This window comes from Ochotona curzoniae, unplaced genomic scaffold (assembly GCF_017591425.1).
Source record: "Ochotona curzoniae isolate NIBS_2020 unplaced genomic scaffold, NIBS_Ocur_1.0 scaffold_4505, whole genome shotgun sequence".
NCBI lineage: Eukaryota > Metazoa > Chordata > Mammalia > Lagomorpha > Ochotonidae > Ochotona > Ochotona curzoniae.
Window position 1 is genome coordinate 23182501 of NW_024467118.1, and position 12651 is coordinate 23195151.

Sequence of the window (12651 nt, forward strand, 5' to 3'; positions counted from 1 at the left end):
GAAGAGGTGCAGGAAGCTGAGAGAGTTCTCATATGATGACTTTTTCTGTGAATTAGGATATGAATTCTGTTAAGAGGTATGGGGGATATATGGAGAGAAAGTGAGAAAAGAGCTGTAAGATAGCTAAATTTTAAAATGAGTGATCTAGATTGATGTAGGCTGCCTTTTTTGAGCCTCCTAAGTATGTGACATTAAGGCCATTCTAAATGAAGATAATGTGCCTACTGAGATGTGTTTGTCATTTTTATTTATCCTTTAGTTAATATGCTTTTATATTAAATGTGTGCTTTAAGATATTTGAGTGTTTACCTTCAATAACACATTCTTGGTAGCTGATCAAAAAGTCACAACTCAGTGTCAAATGATTTTATTAATAAAGCAATTGGAGGAGTCATTTATTATACATCAGAAGGCTCTAAACTCATTTAACATTTATTTCCATTTGCTAGTCAATTACCAGCTGTCAGAACCCATTAAATATTGTAAATTTGAGTCAGGAGCTGTCACTCCTAAGTGTATTAACTCTTCCTAATCATAGATAGTGATTTGTCCTGTGAAAGGGTGATATTAATCACTTACTTCCATCTGTCTTCCTGGTGTTATAAAATTGCCATTGGGTTCCATTGCTGAAGTGAAGAAAATCAATGTAGACACCAAAAATGAAAGCAGACAGTCATGAGTCATGAATCTTTCCATTCATGTTAACAAGTTTCTCATCATTTCCAGATGGAGAGGGAAAAAAAATGACAATTCCCAGCATGTTTCATTTCTTAGTCTCAAAAATGAAATTTCTTCTTATTAGCCAACACTTATTTTGTACCAGTATTTATTTTGTATTTTGTACCACAACTCCATGTGAATGATTTTTTAAATCTTTACAGTAACCCTGTGAAGTTATTCATTCTAAAATCCTTACATTACAATATCTCATATTTTATAATGAAAAAATAGACTTGGGTAACTAGTTGCTAGAAATGACAAAACAAAGTCAAGCCCAGATCATTTAATTGTAGACTTTGTCGCTTAACTATGCACTGATGTTTGGTATTTGTTATTTAATTGGTGAATCAGGAATGCATTTGGATGCAAGTGACTAAAATCCAATATATTGTAGTTTACAGAGTAGCTTTTTTCCCCCTCACCTAATAAAAAGCATGGAGAGGGGCAACCACTCATACTGGTTTAATTGTTCAGGAATGCCAGGACAAGTGACTGATTCATTGGCCCAATGGCAGCCAAAATGATTTCTTCAGTTTCAAGTGTCGTACCCACTTTCAAGTCAGAAAAAAGGAAGAATTGGCCCTAGCCATAGCTGCTTAATTTATCATGAAAGTGATTTAACTTTCCTGTTCATTCTTGTGTATCTTATTGATCAAAAAAGTCTTGCATGGGCACCCTTATCTGCAGGAGTGGAAGGAAGTTAAGGGTGACTGTGGGCCATCCTTGGGTCAAAAATAATAGGATCTACAAGCTGTATAGGAATTTTTCACTTCCTCTCTAACTTGCCTCCCCTCCTTCCTGTCTTCCCTTCCATCTTTCTCCTCCAGTTTTTATTCAGTGAAAATGCTATGCTTCTTCAGAGTTGAAGTCTATATGTATCTGTTCTTGCCTTGTTTTTAATTCTGAAGAGTCAGACAGTACTGTGGTTCCACTAACTGAGCCAGCAGGCCTCATTGGTTGCAAGTAACAGAAACAAATGTACATGCAACTGAGAAAAATGAATGAGTATCTGTACTTTATGCAACAGGGGTTAAGCACTTTTTGCATTCCAGGCACTCTTCTAGGGTCTGGGATGGATCAGTAAACAAAACACCTTTTAAGAAAAGAGTGAGCCAGATTATATGGAAATCTTATAGGGCCCTTGTGGGAGAGGGGTGGAAACCAGGGTCTGGGAAGCTCTCTGGGATATAACCCTTCTAGTGGTCATGTCTGCTTCATTCTGTTCACTCTGGGCTGCTGAATGCTCAGTGGATTGGGTGCTTGGACTATCTTTACTTCATGTAGCCTGACTTTTCTATTCAAGCAGACAGTTCTTGCCAAGCCACAGCTTCTCAATCCTGATGTCAAATACCTAAGCACAAGGATTGCCATCTACCAAGGCAAGGGACAGCCTACCACTTGGGAGAGAGATATAGTTTATGGGGGTCATTGCTAGTGGAATGGACACCTCACATCAGTGTGATCCCCACTGTGAAGCTTTCCCTGACTGCTCCTACTTTGCCTACCGTCCATGCCGAAGCATCACCTGCCATTGTTCAAATTTGACAGCTAATCCTGTCTTGAAAGCTGCATTTGTCTAGCACTGTGCAAGCTGCCCAGGTCAAGGTTGTCTCCTATGTTTTCAGACTACTCTTGTGTGCTCTGTTGTCTGTATCTCCCAATTTACCCAGCTCTGTACACGCAGCTCCCATCCCTGACATACAGAAAATGGAGAGCCTTCAGGCTCCAGTAGTGTTGAACTCCCCTTCTCAAGCCGTTCCATCTATTCAAAGGCCAAGAACACCACACATCAGTTTGGTTCCAAATGTGCATTGCAGTGTGGGTTAAGATACACACCTGGGACTCTTGTAAACCCCAAGTCCTTGAGATGTGTTTACTGGTGACTCCTTTTGCTTTTTTAACCTTCTCTTTGTTTCAAGCCCGTGGGGGAAGGGGATGGTTTCCCTTTCAGGGAGAAGCTGGATTGCTGACCTGTAGCCCTTATGTTTCTCCACAGGCCGTGGACTCCACTCCACAGGGAGGAGGCTGGGCAGGCTGGGGCTCCTGGGGAAAATCTCTGCTCTCATCCGCCTCCGCCACAGTAGGTAAGCCGCACATGTTACCCTGGAGCTGACATCCACTGCACCATGCACTGAGTTTAATGTCAGCCCACAAGCAAACTGATTTTGGTGCTTGCTGTTCTAAGCACTTCATGTATGCTAATACATGCAGTCTTCAAAATCATCCTTCAGGGAAATCTGTTATTTTCTCCATGGGACACATAAGCAACTAAACCACAGAGGCTGAGACTTTGTTCAAGTCAGCAGTGTCAGAGTTGGGATTTGGTGAACTCAGAGTCAGCTGAGAGACCCTGTCACCTTGGCCAGCCAACAGAACCTAGTGACAGGAGTGAAGTCCCCATGACTTTACACTTTTCACTTGGGGACAGGAATCTTTGGTCTCTCTCACTACCACCTGCCTCTCCTTTCTGAAATCCCCATCTGTCACACCACCAATTCCAGAGGCTTAGTATTTTCACAGCTTTGGCTGTAGGTTGGGGATTTGAAAGGGGAACTCAGAAGTCCTAGCTGCTCCACTTCATATCCAGTTCCCTACTCTTGTGCCTTGGGAAAACAATGGAGGATGATCTAAGTGCTTGGGCTCCTACCATCTATGTAGGAGATTCAGATGGAGTTCCTGGCTCCAGGCATTGCAGCCATTTGGGGAGTGAACCAGTGGATGGAAGAGGTCTCTGTCTCTCCTCCTCTCTCTCACTTTGCCTTTCTAGTACATAAAAAAAACAAAACAACAAAAAAAAAGCCATGCCTTATATAATACTGACTGAAATTGTAAACATGTATAACTGGAAATGAGATAGCTTTCAATGAACCTGATGCAGTACTCAATCATGCGGCACGAGTGGAGTCAAATAAGAGGCTGCCAGCTTGGAATCGGGATCACAGGTACTGCAAACCTGGAGAGATGGCAGAGCTGAGCCCACAGCCCGAACTGGGCAGCAGCTTTAACCTGCTCTGGTCAGGGGGTTGCCGAGGTTAGGACACTGCTGGGGGCACTGACTTCCCAAGGTGGAGTGCCAAAATCTGTGTCCCAGCTCTGCTCCCAGTTCCAACTTCTGGCTACTGTGTACCCTGGCTTACAGTGGGTGATGGCATGAGTGTTTGGATCATAGCCACCCACATGAGAGACCTGAGATGAATTCCAGTTCAGCTTCAGCCTGGGCCAGTTCCAGCTATTGAACACATTAGAAGGATGTGCCTGCAGAAGGAAAAGCTTTCTAGCTCTCTCACTTACTGGCTCTCCTTTCAGATAAAACTCTTAAACTTTGTCCAGAGTGATGGTGCCTTTGTGGCCTGTGTCTCTGTGGGAGCTACTGGTATCTCTTCAGGACTACAAGGCAAGCCAGGCATGCCTTCAGTTATGTGCAGACACTGTGACCGACCCTGGGGACTCGGCTGCAGTGACAGTCTGTCATCATCAGGAAAGGAGCCGTGGTAGGAAGCAGCACTCGCAGCAATAGATGAGTGCTTGGAAGTATATAAATTACCTGTGGAGACTAAAGAAAGAAAATAGCTCCATGGTCAGTTGCAATCGATTTCCACTCAGAAACCCGCTTACCCCTGCCCCAGGTAATTCAGTTTGCAGACAGGAGTGCAAAACATGTGGCCCCCAACAAACTGCTGAGCTGTTGCCAGTGGATTGGTAGAAATAGGAACGAGTGTTTCTCACAGTTGAGAAAACTACATCTGCAACTGGGAGAAAACTGTTGGCATTTGGCAGGTGAGTGATTGGTGATGAGACACTTCTGGAAGGTGGTACTCTCTTGGAATGAGCACTGTAGCTTGAGTCCTAGGACCAGGTCCCAAATCCTTTACCTGGGGTCACAAGGGACTGCCCCCTGCTAGCTGAACCATGCACTTGAGTTTTCTGAGACTTGGGTTCTTCATTTGGAAAAATGTGGGTAGGGAAGTTTAAGCAACTCTGGGGTCCCTTTCAACTTCCAGAATAGGAAGATTCCATACATTGTGACTATAACAAAGAGCAAGAATATGTGTAAGTACAGCCAGAGCTGAGCTGATCCAAAGCCAGGAGCCACGAGCTTGTTCTGAATCTCTCTCACAAGCGCAGGGTCCTGGGCCGTCCTGTACTGCTTTCTCATGCCACAAGCAGGGAACTGGATGGGAAGCGGAGCAGCCAGGACTAGAACCAGTGCCCATATGGGATCCTGGCGCATGCTATGATGTGATCATTCTCAAAGAATATTACTACAAAAGATAGTAGGCTCAGGCTTGGGTTTTGTCAACAGCCCTTTAGTCTCTGAGTCAGGTGCATGGGTTAGTGAGTTTCTGCTGGGCTGCTAGACCAAGGACACCGCTTGTCAATGTTAAACCTAATGGGAAGTGAGTATCTGATTACAGAATGGACAGCAGCCATCCTGACGGAGGGAGGAGGCAGGCTCCTCTTCCCACTGCACCATCATTTGCTTTAGTTGAGTCTGACAGTATCAACAATCTATTGTTCTAAACCAGCACTATACAATGCAGCATGGTGTCTTGCTAGAAGAATCTGAAATGTGCTCAATATCTTTATCTGATTGCTCTAAAATGCACCCAAACAAGACTGCAAATTGGTGAAGCTTCCAGAAGAGTAATTATCTGTCAATAAAGAACTGAAAATGTGATCAGGCAACTCAGTAGGATGCTGTGCAACCACAGACAAGAGTGAGGTGGAGGAGAGTCCTATTCTGACACTCAGGATACAGACGAGGGCAGAGGTTTGTGTACTGGAGTTTCACTGTGGAATTTTCTTAAAGTAAAGCCTTGCAAGAGCTCAGAGGATTGGAAGTCAACCCAGGTCATAGCCCAAGTTCATACACAGTGTGGTTGCAGCAGAGGTTCCAACCTATCCTGTGGGGGAGCTTTGGGGCTTCAGATGGCTCATTAACATGCCCCCCATTAATGTACAGATCATAAGCTCCTGCCTTGACCAGCCACTGTAATACAATCTGGGAGGAGCCACCTTTGTTCTGCCACAAGCAGTTCAGAGGAAGGTGTTCAAGAGACAATATCAGCAGCAGGAAAAATGAACAGTGTGATTCTGAGCAGTGCACACCATTCCTGCCTGTGCAGACCAAGTGGGAAAAGTGACCCTTAACCAACTTCAAATGGCACAAAAAACAATGGAACAACAACAAAAACACCTTAGTGTAGCAGGGAGGACACAGTGGATTGTAGAGACACAGGGACTGTTGGAATCCTACCACTGTCACTGTCTTTGGGACTTTGGCCAAGTGATTTTTGTCCCACTGAATCTCAGTTTTCTTGGTTGTGAAATGGATCTTAGAATATCCCTCACCCATGGTGATTGAAACCATTGAGATGATTTTCTATACTGAAAATATTTTATCCAGTACCTGGGCTGTAGTCAGTCCTGAGTAAATGTTGGCCAAAGCAGAGGTTTCACATGTGGCTCCTTGGTGATCACCCTGGTGGACAGGTGTACCAGGTCTTCCTCCTTTGAGAGAATATACAGCAGCAGCAGAGAGTAGCTCTCCAGCATTACACAGCTAATAGGTAATGGAGCCAGAATTCCTCCACAAGACCCCTGATGCCTAAGCTTAGGGTATTATCTGCTAGAGTATAGGTGATAAATGAAATGCTGGCCAATCAGTTAACATCTTTAAAAATTATGTAGTGAGATTGCGTTTATGCAATATTCACTATCATCTTTATTCACCTTCTTTTGTTGCAATAAGTCAAGGAGTACAGGATAATCCATCTTTTGAGTCATGGGATTTAGAGGGGTTTCTGGTTTTTAGGGCACTTGAAGTATAAATACACCAATCTATGAACTATACCCTATGGTATTATTTAGACTTTTTTTTTTTTTAACCCAGTTGGTGTCTCTAGAAGTAAATCCACTGAGAAGTTACAGCAGTCTCATAGCATTATTTTCTTGTTCTGGGCACTAGATGTCACACTAAGTAAAATTTTTGGAAGTTAACTCTTCAAAGTAGGGTGTGGCACAATATCTAAACCTCAAGCAATGAAAAATCACAGCTTGTATGTAAATATGAAGCTTCACTTTATATTCCTAGTAGCATGTAGTATAAAGACATACTTTTGCTTGCAAACATTTCAGAAAAAAAAATGGTTATCTAGAAAATTGTGTTGGAGTAGCAGACTGTTGTCATGGCTATTAAGCAAACACACTGCTTATCTGTACATGAAAATGGTATTTTCCTCCAGAAACAAAGTGGTTTGTCTACAGGCAACTTGTATATCTATCTTTATGGTCGTGTGTATTTTGACTTGGCAAGAGGCAAAGAGAACCAGGCAGGGCCTTGACCTGCAATTCTGGTCAAGGTTAAAGAGATAGTGAAGACCAAGTTTATTCAGCCCTGACGTGGTCTGAGGGAGGGGTGTGGAGTCGTCATCTTTCTTGCCTGGCTTGAGCGAAGAACACGAAACAGATGGTGCCTCCCAGCCAAAATGAGCCATGTAAGCTGAGATTTGGATGTTCAAGATTTCCTTTTGGAATAATAAATTTGTTTTCATGATGACAGGAAGAGGGATTCGGTGTGTAGAATTAGATGGTTATAACAAGCAGCTTAAATGCATCACTGAAACTTCAATAAGTACTCGTTGAAATGCCTTAATTCACTGGAAGCCAGAGAGAATTAGCTCAATCTTAGTTTTAGCAATTACAGTACATCCTTGTTTGGGGAGAAACTGAATCATGAGTTTGAATGATGTCTGAGGATCTGTTCATGAAATATAAACGCATATTTCTATGTGTAATTAGAATTGTAAATCATGTCTCCTTAAGTTTCAGGGTTTTTAAGACAATGTGAATGACAGGTAGTTTCTGTTGAATTATAATTAATCCTGTATTTAGTAATGTTGGTGCCTGTTTGCTCTAATAAACAAGGTTCCAACAGATAATGATGGGCTCTTTGGGTCTGGGATTCATTCATGACTTCCTCTGATTCAAGAGATGGGCCGTTGGTCATCCTAACGGTGCCTCTAAGGGAGGCAGCACGTGCAGCTCCCACCCCCTGCTGGGACTCAGGATGGTCCTACCACTCATGCACATTGTAGCTGCCAAGGTGTCGCAGGTCCCTGAACATAATGGACTTTGGGGTTGCTGTAACGACAGGAATCAGTAGGCTATTGATTCCTTCATCGGATTTGGGAACTTGGAAGTGCTAGGGTTCATCATGAGGACCTGGAAGTGGGTGGGGCTAGCTCTGCAGAATAAAATGTAGGGGAGGCTATTTCTCTGTCAAGCCAAGAGTTTTCCATATGGGTCAGCAGTGCATTCAGCAACTGGTTTTGAACTCCCTCTGAGCCAGGTTCTGGGGACTGTAGCTGCTGTTCCTATGCGGGTGGAGCAAAGAAACCACTGCCCCATGGCTTGCTTTGGACCATGATTGCTGAAGCCAGCTTATCAATGGCCCGGTTCTCTCCCTGGACTTGCCTGTTGATCTAGGGACGTTAGCTCCAGACCCTTTGGACTGACTAACACTTGGAAGGGTCCTGTTGAAGCTCAGATGATTCCCATTCAGCAAATACTGAAAGAGTGACTGCAAGGTATGAGGCCATTCAGGAAGCAAAACGCAAAGGGCCCAGCTCTGCAGGAATGAAGAGGAGACAGGTACACTGTGCAGAGATAGGCTCTCCGTGTGGGATCCCAGGCTTGGAGCCAGACAAGGCTGAGAAGTACCTGGGAAGGGCGGGTGTTTGGAATAGCAGTTGTGATGTTCACATCTGTGTCAGAGAGCCTGGGTTTGAGCTCCTAGCTCTGCTCCTGATTCTAGCTTTCCACTCATTTGTATCCTGAGAGGCAGCAGAGGATGGCTCCAGTCACTGGGTCTGCCACCCACACAGGAGACCTAGATGGAGTTCCCAGCTCCCAGCTTTTACCTGGCCCAGCCCACACCTGGCCATTGAATGCATTTGGGTAATGAAGCAACTGATGGGAACATTCTTGCTTGTATGCTCTCACTTGTAAATAGATTTTTAAAAATCTGGGAGCACTTTATGTACACTGACTGATCTCGTTTGTGCTTCACAACCAGTAAAGAAACTGAGTCACAAGTATCTTCTCCAAGGTCACTCAGCAGGCAGTGGTAGGTGGCCACATCTAAAGGACTCTGGCACCTTGGCTGTGGACCCCTGGCTGTCCATCAGGGTGCACACCTACCACTTCAGACTGCTTTCCAAGAGGAGCCAGAGAACTTTGCAGAGCGTGGGGATTCCAGCATGTGTCTATAGCCTCTTTCTGTTCTCTGACAGGTCATGGATTGACAGCAGTCAAAGAGAAAGCAGGTGCCACCCTCCGGATTCATCCTGTCAACCCTGGATCTTCTGAAGGGGCCCAGTCCACTCCCGAAAACGGGGTACCCGAAAGTGAGTTATTCCTTTTCTTTGCTTGTCCTTGTCCTCGGGCTTGATGGTGCCGTGTGCACATAGAGCCTGCTTTCACATTCGTATCAGCAGCAGGAAAGCTAACAATTGTGTTCTGTTTAGCTGCCGATGTGGCTGCAGATCCAGGCCCCACAGGAAGCCCACCCACGTCTCCTTCATCGGGGTCACGGGGCGTGCTGTCAACCCTCACCAATGTGGTGCAAAACACAGTGAGTCGTAGCTGCTTCCTCTGTCGCCCCCTCAAGTCCCCAGCACTTGCTTCTGATGTTTCTATTTACAGTGACCTAGATACATCAGAGAGAAGAGGGCTTTGCTTGTAGCACTGGATTATGGTTTTTGTTGTGTTTTCTGCTGCAGAACAGGTGTAACCTTGGAGCCTGAATAACAAGGGCAGCATGAGCTACATGTGATGTGGAAGAGAAGGAAGCTGCTTAGAAGGAATATTTTCCAGTCTGATTTAACCATGTCCTGCCCAAGCACTGTAGTGACAGCCTCTGGCCAGGGAGAGAGAAAACACTCTGGAGTCCGACTAGGAAAGCTGTGTTTTCTAGCTGCTCTAACCCTCACTCTGAACAATTGCAATACCACTCACATGAAAGACGAGCAGAAACAGAATCAGGAATAGCAGCCCCTGATACATCTCTAGAGTGTGCCTTGGGGCAGGCAATTAAAGTGCCTCTTGGGACACCCACATCCCAGATCAGGGTGTCTGGTTCAAGTCCCAGCTCCTCTGCTTCCTGTGAAGGTGTACACTGGGGGGCAGCAGGTGATGGCCCGGGGACTGCCAAGCACATGGGAAATCCAGGTGAAGCCCCAGACTCCTTCCTTCAGCTTCGCTCAGTCCTGGCTGTCACTGGCATTTGAGGAGAAAATGGGCAGTTGAACAGTGTCTGCCTTGCAAATAAAATGCAAAGAAATAAAAAGTAGTTCTAGATAATAAAGGTAACTAGATTGGGCTCAGTGCAGTAGCCTAGTGGCTAATGTCCTCACCTTATAAGCCCCGGGATCACATATGGGGGGGCGCCAGTTCTAATCCCAGCAGCCCTACTTCCCATCCAACTCCCTGCTTGTGTCCTTGGAAAGCAGTCAAAGATAGCCCAAAGTCTTGGGACCTTGTACCTGCATGGGAGACCTGAAAGAAGCTCCTGGCTCCTGGTTTCAGATTGACTCAGCTCTGGCAATTGCAATCACATGGGGAGTGAATCAATGGATGGAAGATCGTTTTCTGTCTTTCCTCCTCTCTGTATATCTGACTTTCCAAAAAAAAAAAAAAAAAAAAAGAAATGATGACGACTAGATAGCGTTCTTCCCTTATCCTCACCTCACAATTCCCACTGTCCTCTTCTCCTTTCCTTGTAGAACTCCAGATGTATGCCTTCAGGCTCCTGCCTCCATCTTAAAGGAGTCTGGTCATTGGCAGCAAGACACCAAAGGTGTTGATGAAGTGTGTAGACCCCAGTTGGCAGAAGGCAGCCACCTTGTCCTCGGGACCAGCAAGAAAGTGGGGATTTTCTATCCTGTAGAAATGGGGATTTTCTATCCTGCTGGTTGCTCAAAACTGTCTTGTTTACCTTTTCATTGCAAAATTGGCCAGGAGCCAATAACTCAGCCCAGGTCTCACACACACATGGCAGGGACTCAAGAATTTGACCCTTCCTAACGTGCACATTAGCAGGAAGCTGGGCCTGGAAACGGAGCAGGGACTCCAACCCGGCTGCTCTGATGGGGGAACGGGACATCCTAAGAAGAAGCTTAACTAACCAGCGCACCAAATGCCTGCCCCTTGCGTGATTGCTTTCTGAACTCCTCACCTAAGCATCTATAGGGCATTGAAGGTTTTGCTTTGCCCCTTTCTGAACTTGCTAGTTCAGATTTCCATCCAACCCTTCATGATTTTTTTATCGCTTTCGGTAATTAAGCCATTCAATCTAGGGTGTATCTCATAGCCTAGATTTTTGCTGATTCCATAATTGTGGTACACCTCAGCAAGTAATTCACTTTCCTATGTATGACTCACACCTCACCAATGCTTTCATTCATTTAACAGAAAAACGTTAATTCCCACTATGGCCCAGGAGCTGTGTGAGGGGTTGGCATGGGCTGGTAAGCAAGGGGCACATGGCTCTGGCAGACAGGGGCAGCTCAGCACTTGGTGCTGCAAGGAAAGGGGTTGTGGACAGAGGAGGCTGTTTTATATGGACTTACACATCTGGGCATGCCAGGAAGAGAGAAAATGTGCTTGTCTCCTTGTCACTCAGGAATCTCTATCCTAGGCAGGGTGGACAAGGAGCAGTAAATGGGCTTTTGGGGCCCCATCTCAGTACCTGTCCAGCAGCCGTTGGGGATGAAGGTTTCTCTTGCAACACCTGTGGCACAGGAGGCCAGTTGATGACCTCCAGAATACCCTGAGTCTGCCTGCAGCATTCCACTCTGGGCCTTCTGGACCTCCACCACCCCTCCCCAAAACCCCCAGGTCCTTCCTTCTCCCTTTTTTCCTCTTCTGGGTGACCCATGGCAACAGATCAAGTCGTGTGAAAGCACATCTTGCAGGGATCCCATCCTCCTCCCAGAGCGTTGCATCTTGCAGTCTGTGTTATGATTATTGATCAGCCCCCAAATCTAAACACAAAGGCCATGCCGGGATGGAAATGACAGATGGAGCAAATACATTCTATGACACTGAATAGTCTGTGAGTGGGATATTTATGAAGATTGGAAAGTGCAGGTATGATGCACTGTAATTTATATTACCTCTATAAAGTAGAGGGAAAGCATAAGGTGTGCATATTATAATTACAGTTGTGTAGTCAGGGGATTTGTACAAAAAAAGTTGCAAAGAATTATACATGGTTTGGTTTGCCAGAGCAGCTGATATAAGCCACAGTGGCTTTGAGTTTGGGTTTTTTTGTTGTTGTTGTTGCCTCTGACAAAGGGATTTTTTTTAGGGGAATAACTGTAAAGCAGGGGAATGTTTAAAGCCAGAAATACATGGCAGTCCCCCTGGCTGAAATCATGAATATACTAATTATTGGCAGTTTTTGCTGGTTTCTGAAAGGATTCAGGAGTCGTCTCAAACAGCCCCAGGGCTCTGTACTCCCAAGGGCCTGAGATTAAAGAATCCCCTAAATTGCCAAGAGTATTTGACATTCTAATAGGTTGCTCTAAATAACTCTGTTACGTGAGTTAAATTTTTCCAGACCAGCAACTGGGTCACCTGCTCACTCAGCATCTTGAGTACATAGAAATGAAACCAGTGAAATGCACTCCCTTTTGCCATGGCTTTTATTCCCTAGACATTGCTTTTTGTTTTTTTTTTTAATTACATTGTAATGCCCTATACATTACATAGCATATGCTTTTCCAAGGGAAAGAAAATAGGATTAAATGGATGATAAATCTGATGAGAGGAAAAGAAAAAAAAAAAACCCTGTGCCTTTATATTGATTTTAATATTTGAAGAGCATGCCAGTTATTTAGGAGTTGCTGTTGGCTGCCAAACAGAAAA

At 44.9% G+C, this 12651-nt stretch overlaps 1 protein-coding gene across 3 annotated transcripts in view; it reads left to right on the plus strand.

The window, feature by feature from the left end:
• Nucleotides 1–12651, plus strand: part of FAM114A1 (family with sequence similarity 114 member A1) — a 56773-nt gene that overhangs the window by 17450 nt on the left and 26672 nt on the right. For 2 of the 3 annotated variants that reach the window (XM_040966470.1, XM_040966471.1), the window contains 3 exons: nt 2717–2804; nt 9015–9128; nt 9249–9355. In XM_040966470.1, the coding sequence (XP_040822404.1) occupies nt 2717–2804; nt 9015–9128; nt 9249–9355 (309 nt within the window). Of the gene's footprint in view, nt 1–2716; nt 2805–9014; nt 9129–9248; nt 9356–11467; nt 11497–12651 lie in introns of those variants that run through there. The other variant, XM_040966472.1, reaches the window with a different exon arrangement.